The sequence below is a fragment of the Aptenodytes patagonicus genome, chromosome 3, assembly GCF_965638725.1.
Source record: "Aptenodytes patagonicus chromosome 3, bAptPat1.pri.cur, whole genome shotgun sequence".
NCBI classification, from domain to species: domain Eukaryota; kingdom Metazoa; phylum Chordata; class Aves; order Sphenisciformes; family Spheniscidae; genus Aptenodytes; species Aptenodytes patagonicus.
Genome location: NC_134951.1, coordinates 96,392,464 through 96,401,362, shown reverse-complemented (window position 1 = coordinate 96,401,362; position 8,899 = coordinate 96,392,464). Strand labels below are relative to the sequence as shown.

The following is an 8,899-nucleotide window of genomic DNA, read 5'->3' as shown; positions in this document are numbered from 1 at the left end:
TTGGAGGGGGAAGGAACAGAGGCAGGAACACTAGCAAAGCCAGCTACAAAGCTTTCAGGGAGAGAGGGGCCTGTGCTGACTGAGGCAGCACAAACTGGGAGGGCAGAGAAGGGAGCAGCCCTGTGCAGGGGAAGGACATAAGACGTTTCATCTGGGGAGCACTGTTTGGCTCACACCCTTCACAAAGGAGGAGCTGTTTGGGATCAAAGCACTCTTCAGCTGGAGGATGTTGTGGCACAAGATACTACATGGCAGTTATCTTCTGTGCAGGATGTTACCACCTTTTGACTCCACTGTGGTGCAAGGCCACCTTTGCCCAGAGGCATCCTCTTGGTCTTGCAGGAAGCTGTCCTCACCTCTGACGTTGCCATCCATCCATCTGCCTCATGCTTCTTTCAGGTGTCCTGCAGTCTCTAACCGCCCAGCCCTGCGCTGCAGCCCTGTTATGTCCGGTTAGCCCCAGTAAGGATCAGCATGGGTCTGTGTGCCCTGGGAGACGCTCACCAAGCCCGGGCACTCTCGTTGAACCCAGAACTCAAGGGGCAGACTCCTTCCTAGTGTCTTCTCTGCCTCTTTCAGACTGGTGGGGCTGGGAAGGAAACCATTAGGACTTCCAGGCAATAACCATACACGTGGGATCCTGATGACTGAGAGCACTGGTCTTGAGGTTGGGGCAGGAAACAGCAAATGGAAAACTTTGGTCTGGGAAAGCTCCACAGAGCTAATAGGACTGGGCATCCTGCCTTCTGCTCCAGGCTGGTTCTTTTAGCTCGTATCTGTTTAGGCCCAGCGTGGTCTGAACAGGTCTGACCCATCTCATCAGCTAATGGATGTTTGGAAGGAGTTCAGCTGGAGACTAATTGGGAAAAGCAGAAAAAAAAAACTAATACACTTATAGTGTATTCATCTGTAAATCATCTGTCTTTAAAGAGTCATAAGAACAGGCATACTGGATCAAACCAGGGGATGGTCTGGCCCAGTACCCCAACTCTGACAGTGGTCAGAAGCAGATGCCTGGAGAAGAGTAGAAAAACAATGCAAGTATGTGAGTTTCTTTCCTCCAGCACTCTCCCCGCCTCCAGCTGTGTTCAACTCACACTGAGCCAGATGTGGTTTCTGTGCATTGAATCATTCTCAAGGGGTTTCTTTTCCATGGACTTGTCCTGGAACCTGCACAGACTCTCAGCATCCACAACATCCCGTGGCAAGGAATTCCCCAGTTCAACTGCAGACCGTGTGAAGAACCATTGTTTTCCTTTGCTTTAAACCCAGCTCCTGCCAGCTTCACCTATTTCTTTTACTGGAAAAGATAGTAAACAATCAATTCCTGTCCATCCTCTTCAACAGCACTCTGAATTAACACCACGTTATTATCTGCTTATTACACATGGTACCTAGAGACCTCTCTGTACAGGGCAGTGTATAAAGATAAGGCTGAATAAGAGTTGTTTTGCTTCAGTGCTTCCAGTCCAAGCAGAGGAGGCAGGCAAAGGGCAGGGGCCAAGTGCATTACAGGAGAGCAGTGTGAGCAGACCATTCTTATCGCTGGCCTCTTTCTAAAGTTGCCTTTTTCTTTTGCAGGCAGCCCAGCTCGAAAATGTGGTGGTGACTCTCACGCAATTTTCCTCTTGCTTCTCCTGAAGGAGAAGTGTTTCCTGAGCAGGATGCAGCAGCCAGCGGCTGGTGACAGGAGCACAGCCGTTCCCTCGCCGTATCCATCCCAGGACAGCTTTGCTGCTGACTCGTACTATACACACCGCGTCATTGAGGATCCCGAGTGGTCCCTCGCCACTGTCCCCCATCTCACTGAGCTCTGCCTCCAGCACATCGTTCACAATTTCGAAAGTAAGCGGGAGCGTGTTTCCCCTGGGACACATGGAGAGAGAGTGTCAGTCCCGGGGAGCAGAGGGTCAACAAGGCAGGCAGATGCATCTAAAAGGCAGTGTGGTACCCAGCCCTGCCAAAGGAACAGATGGGGAGAAACATCCCCTCAGGCAGCTAGTTAAACAAACTGTTCAGTTGCTAAGTATGGACTTGTACACTCCAGGGATGGCTGTAGTCCTCTGGGCTGCTGTCCAGGATGTGACTCTGCCCTAACCTTGTCCTATCATTTATTCTTCCTTCCCTGCTCTGCTGGACTCACTTACCTCAACCAGGGCTGTGAAGTCGCTGTTTCCTTCTCTTGATTCATGCATGCGCATCATGGTAGCACTCAAGGATGGAGCCCCATTGTGCCGAGTGCTGTACAAAGAGTTGGAGAATTGCTCCCTGCTCGGAGGAGCTACCATCTCAGATACATATTGTACTCACAGTCTCAGGCCTTCTTCATGGCTTTTGGTGGTGATGTGACAAGTTATATCCTCAGGCAGAGAATATGCTTTTGAAGCAGGTGGACTGATGAAGCACAGCAGAACAGAAAAAGCATGTCTCACCTGGGAACTGACTGGGAGGGGGAAAGAAAGGGCCTACCTGTCTTTTTGGCTGGCTCAGTGGAGTGGCAGCAAAGACCAAAGATAGGTCTAAGGCTATGTCTACATTGGGACTGTAAGGCAGTATAGAGGAGCTCAGTGCTGCCTTACGCCAGGAGCTGATGATGGTATTTGGGGGTCTGAGCTGGGAGACCCTTACAGTCCTATCAGCCTGGTCAGTCAGTCTGATGCCAAATGGATTGGACCTATATGTTGCGTGCACATAAAAGCAGTGTGCTCGGTGTCTTGGGGACCCTCATACCCTCACCTGAGCTGTGCAGCTGCATCTTGCTCACTGGTGCTGCCTGAGTGAGCCTGAGTGAAGCTAGCCCAGTTCTGCCCATACGTGTCCCACCTCTGCTTGTGTTGTGGGACTTTGCAGAGAAGGTCACTGCAGTGCCAGCTGTAGGACACTGGAGAAGACACTCCAGGAAGAGGCTATGGTAAAACTCTGGGAGTCCTTAGGAAGGAATTGCCACAGAGACAGAGGAAATATAAAGCAAACCCCCCTTTGTGTCTCAAAATCTGATTTCCCATGCGCAGATATGGGAAATCATCCCATATCAGATGAGAAATCATCCTCTCCACTGATGATTTCTGTTAGTCAACACTACCGTGTATGTGTCACCAAGCATTCATGGTGTGAGTACACATGGCTTTTCTCTGGTATTTCTTACCGCAAAGAACTTCCACCAGACGGAAGCCAGCTGAGACTTAGGACAATGTCGTGGTTTAACCCCGGTTGGCAACTAAGCACCACACAGCTGCTCGCTCACCCTCCCCCCGCCCCGCTGGGATGGGGAGAGAATCGGAAGAGCAAAAGTAAGAAGATTCGTGGGTTGAGATAAGAACAGATTAATACTTGAAATAAAATAATAATAATTGTAATGGAAAGTAAAACAACGAGAGAGAGAGAGAGAGAGAAACAAAACGCGGGGGCAGGGGGAAACAAGCGATGCGACCGCTCACCACCTGCTGACCAACGCCCAGCCAGTCCCCAAGCAGCGATCGCTGTCCCCCGGCCAACTCCCCCCAGTTTATGTACTGAGCATGACGCATATGGTATGGAATATCCCTTTGGCCAGTTTGGGTCAGCTGCCCTGGCTGTGCCCCATCCCGGCTTCCTGTGCACCCCCGGCCTTCTCAGTCGGTAGAGCATGGGAAGCTGAGAAGTCCTTGACTTAGTATAAATGCTGCTTAGTAACAACTAAAACATCAGTGTGTTATCACATTATTCTCATGCTAAATCCAAAACACAGCACTATGCCAGCTACTAGGAAGAAAATTAACTCTATCCCAGCTGAAACCAGGACAGACAAGCATCGGGAAAGAGACTGAGGGGAGAAAGCTCCTGGAAAAAGAGAACTTTTTTTTAAACAAGGTGGATCTAAAAGCTAAGAGTCGGTCTTAGTGGAAAGGAACAGGAATCAGTTTGGGGTAAGACAAACACATGAGTAAAGATAAAAAGGCACAAGGACTTGCATGAAGAGCACACAGACAGTTGTTCTCAAATATTGTCCTTCAATATGCTTAGAAACCAAAGGGAGAAAGTTCAGCAAATGACAAGCCAAGCTCTCCCATCGCTGTAAGGCTGAATTAGCTTTCTTGGGAGCAGAAGTCCTGCTCTGAATATAAACTGCATTCAAACGAAACTTAAACTGGGAGCTAAGTTACTGGTGCAGTTCCCAAATATTATGGGAGTAAACCCAATTGGACTGATGTTTTATTGTAAAAATTAGAAATCCTACACAGAAATGTAGGAGATGAATCCTACACATTTTTTGCCAGCTTAGCTCCCTGCACCAGCCGCTGGCAACTGAGAAGAGAGCCAGTATCAGCAGAGGGGAGGGCATGGGCACACATCTGGGGGCTCAAGCAGAACCATAGTGCCAGCCATGGTTCCTACAGCCCAGACCAACCTCTCCTTCTCTTCCTCCCCTCCAGAGAACCCTATTTTGGACTGTCTTCTGCCTGAGCACCAAAGGAAGGTGCTGGACAGGCTCTCCACTGGCCTTCCGCTCGCTGTGACTGCCAACCTAATAAGCGATGAGGACTACTGGAAGAGGTGCTGCACTGACCGCTGGCAAGTGTGTGACATCTCCAACTATGGAGACAGCTGGAAACGGATGTTCTTCGAACGTCACCTGGAGAACATCCTGAAATGTTTCATCCCTAACACCACAGACCCCAACCAGGTCCTAGAGCTCATCCCGCTCTGCAAAGACTATGTGTGGAAACTGGAGGTTGATCAGTTCCTGCCACCAGTGAAGGTGGATCAAAAGGAGGAGAGGGATGACGTCTCTGATACAGGGAGTGATTTTGGGCTCGGTGAGGTCTCCGTGCATCACTACGACCTGGGAGTCCTCATTACGGCTCTCCCTCACCTGGAGGAGCTTCATCTCACTTACGGCGTGAAGGACTGTGGCATGAACTTCGAGTGGAACCTCTTTAACTTCACCCACCAGGACTGCTGCAACCTGGCTGTTGCTGTGAAGATGTGCCACAACTTGAAAGTAACGTATCCCAAACTGAGCCTTTCTTCCTCAGCTAGATCTTCAAATTGCCCGGGGAACAGAAACCCAGGGACCAGTTTTGCTTTGCACCCTTCCCTTTGCAAGCTGCAGTCTGGCAGAGCGCAGAGATGTTAACTCGCTGGCCTAGCGCTGAGTATCTTGTTCTGCATATGTCCTTGTTAGAACAGGTTGTCAGAGGGTCAGTGAGAAAAATACTTGCTCCCACAAAACATGTTCCTGGTAGCCCAAGAGAAAGCAACACTCCTGTTTTAACTCCTCACATAGTTCTGGGAGGGAGGAGAGGAGAAGCCCAGGGAGAGTTTTTCATAAGGAATTTTTGGTGGTTGTGCTCAGTGAATACATATCAACATGTCTCAGAGCAGCAGACACCCCCAAGAAGGGCATGGGAAAATATTCACATTTGCCTTAGAGTGATGAGGCTTTTTCTTTCTGGGCGCTAACGCAATCTTCAGTTCTGTGGCAACTGCAGTGCAGATACTCAGCCCCTCCAAAACGTCAGCGGGCATTGCTATCCAGAGCACAGCCAGAGGGAGCTGGCTGAACGCTCTCCCCACAGACTGGCGTGCTTTGGGAAATATTTGTCTGCTTGGCTTCCAGAAGAGAAATTACTTCTCCTGTGGCTATTGAGGTGCCCTGGCCACAAAGGACATTGCCCTTCACAAAGAGCACTGTGGGTTAGCACTGGTGCATGTGGTTATTCAGACAGTGTTCGACTGCGATCTGGGGTGAATTCTGCTGTTACCCTCTGCAGACATTTGGGCAGCTTTATCTCACTTTAATTTAGCCCCCTGTGTCAGAGATCCCGTGGAGTCAGAGGAGAGGAACAGGTGTTTCCAGGAGATGAACCATTTCTCCCTAGAATAGGCACGGGACATCAGTGGCATGTCCTGCCTGCTGGAAGTATGTGCCTACTATAAAAGCAACTACTTGAGTCTACTGACTAAAGGTGTCTGAAGTGAAGGGAGGTGAATCCTGTCTGGTGGGCCATGGGCTTAACTCCCTTGAGGTCTTGTACAAAGCTCAGTCCAAAGCGCTGGCTGTTTTGGCGTCCCTGTCCTTTATCCCCACAGGTTTTCAAGCTGACGCGAAGTAAAGTGGACGATGACAAGACCAGGCTGCTGGTCCGTAACTTGCTCGATCACCCCTGCTTGGTGGAGCTGAACTTGTCCCATAATCTCATCAGGGACAAAGGGGCACGAGCTGTTGGCAAGTTGATCAACCGCAGCAGATTAGAAACCCTTGATCTGTGTAACAACCGGATCCGTCACCTGGGGGCTCAGGCTCTTGCTCGAGCCCTGGCTGACAACTCCACCCTGACCTCCGTGAATCTGCGCCTCAACTGCGTGGAGGATGAAGGCGGGGAGGCGATTGGCCGTGCCCTGCTGACCAACACCACCCTGAAGTCCATCCATCTGGGAAGTAATAACCTGTCAGAGCCAACCGCTACGCTTTTCTCCCAGGTCCTGGCTCAGAACACCACCCTGACAAGTATCAACTTCTCATGCAACCATTTGGGGCTGGTAAGAGAAATCCCTTCTCCCTGCAGTTTGTGAGCCTGCGTGGTGGCAGTGCAAAGCAGATGCTGAGCTTGCCCTGCCTCGAAGCCTCAGAGGCAAATGCATCCTTCACTTTGCAGTGTTGCTGCGATAACGATCAGTTGCGAGCAGGGAAGAGACTCTAGCAGACGGCAGGAAGGAGAAGGGCATCTTCTGCATACGCACACACATTTATCTCACTCATTACATCTAGCTCTGTTCACAGAGCTCTCGATCTGAATCTGGCTTCCAGGCTTTGGGCTTCTGGGCAGAGAGGGATTTTCCCCCCAGGAAACTGAAAACCAGGGAATATGTCTGGGAAAAATCACAGCCGCTTCACACACGTGGGAGTAGATAATAATGATAGGTGGCATGAGACGAGAGCCTTATGCATATCCTCCGTGCTTTGGATCTGCTGTGCCATCTGTCACTCAGCAGCACACAGATAGTGTCACCCTTCCCAGAATCTCTCCTGTCTGACGTGCTCAGAGAAGACTTAGAAAATTGGCTCGGTTGTTGAGCTCCTTTAACTCACCCTGCAGCTCTGGAGCGGTGCGGTAGGTCAAAAGTGTCACATCTGGGTGCTTACAAGTGGCTTCTAAGCCACAGACTTACATTTTCCAGACAGAAGAGCATCCACAGGTCTTACTACATCCCCAAGAGCTGCAGTATGCAACATGCCCACAAACCAGACCGCTTCTCTTCTGCTGATTAAAAAGAGCTTTAGAAATCTGAAACTAGACAGCCAAATGCAATCATGCTGGCTTTTAAACTTTCTGTGCTGCCTCAATTTTTCTCACTGTCACAATAAGGAGACAGCAAGACCAGCTGTCCCTGCTAGCAGGAATATTGGCATCAATGTGTTTGACAACGGTTTTAAAAGGATTTGATGGCAGAAAACCTTTTGTGAGTTCTGAGGTTTGTGATCCTAGACGTGGAAAACCATTTGAGTGTAATGATACAAGGGGGCAAAGGTTGGAAAGGAGAATCTCTGTGCTTAGCATCTTCCTTCTGATGACCTCTCCTGGTATCCATTTGTGAAGCTCCACAGCAGCCCAACAAGTGGGCTGGTGGTATTATCTTTGTGGAAATCGGGGGGTCTTTGCTGGAGACGCATCAAATTCTGACCTCCGTACCCCATTAAAAAGAGACTCCTTTCCTGTCCTTTTTGCCCTGTCTTTTTTAGCAGAAGGTCAAAGAGGCAGGGTGCTGGGATGAGGGAACTGCCTGGATGGAGGAGATGGGGGCAGGAGGTGTATTTGGTACCTGAAAGAGAATAGCTATGGGGGAAAAGAAGTCAAATTGTCACATCCCTAAAGACAATGCTTCAGGTAAGGGAGGGAAATTTCCCAAAGTGAGTTGCCTCCCTAAGGCTATCTACATTGCATTTTCTGTCCCATACAGGCTGGACTTCAGTTGCATGAGATGTTCCCCCCAGGAAAGCCCACCCAGCAACCAGGCAGGAGGCTGCCAGCACTGGGGCTCTCGCCACTGCCGAGATGAGGAGCAGCATACTAATCACACTGCCCTTTGTCCCCAGCCAGCAGTGAGCTGGGGACCAGGGGACAGGGGAGAGCAGAGACTCCTCTCAGGTTATCATCGCCAGCCGTGCTATTAACCAGCCTGAGCTTGAGGACTCCTGACACGGTACCCAGAGGGAGTCATTAGCATGTGTCATATCACTGAGTGCTGCATAAGGTTACACTCTTTCCCTGTGTACTTCTCCTGTGAGCAACATTTCAGGCTTGGGCGAAGGCCTTTGACACTTTTGGCACCATCTCATGGGCTCCCCACCACTGGCAGCAGGGAAGTGCAGGAGAAGTTGCCCTGGGGAGGAGGGAAACGGAGCAGTACACTCCACTTTTGGATCTCCTCCTCTAACCCCTGTTCTTACCCATTTGCAGGATGGTGGGAAGCAGCTGCTTGACGGGCTGGCGGATAACAAGGCTTTGACTGAGTTTGACCTCCGCCTGGCAGAGGTGGGCCAGGAGACCGAGTACCTCATTCACCAAATTGTGTGGGCCAACCGGGAAGCAGCGAGGCTGGGGTCTCTGCAGCACCCCCCCACCAAACCCCTCTGAGGAAAACACTCCAGAGAGCAATGAGCTTTGCAGGTGCAGTGTTGGAGATGATACTTTACTTCAGAGGCTTGTTTTTATTCGTATTTCTGAGAAACACTCAACTTGTGGCCACCACCGCAGCCTTCCCCAGATCCCCATCATCCAACCTGTGACTTAACACGAGACAGAGATTAGATCTCATGGGACTGTAGTGGCATCACAGAAGCCATCTGCCTCTTGAGCCCTCTCTCCCACTGCACCTGAGACTAAATCCCGCCTCCGGTGGTGTTTCTTACATGCTC

At 50.4% G+C, this 8,899-nt stretch overlaps 1 protein-coding gene across 1 annotated transcript; it reads left to right on the top strand.

Annotated features, from left to right (window-relative positions):
* The first annotated feature begins 1,010 nt into the window (after positions 1-1,010).
* Positions 1,011-8,663, top strand: DRC5 (dynein regulatory complex subunit 5). Its single transcript, XM_076335549.1, is given in 5 exon segments — positions 1,011-1,041; positions 1,582-1,845; positions 4,413-4,981; positions 6,073-6,522; positions 8,442-8,663. Coding segments are annotated over 5 exon segments (1,491 nt in total). The 3' UTR covers positions 8,619-8,663.
* The last annotated feature ends 236 nt before the right edge of the window (positions 8,664-8,899 follow it).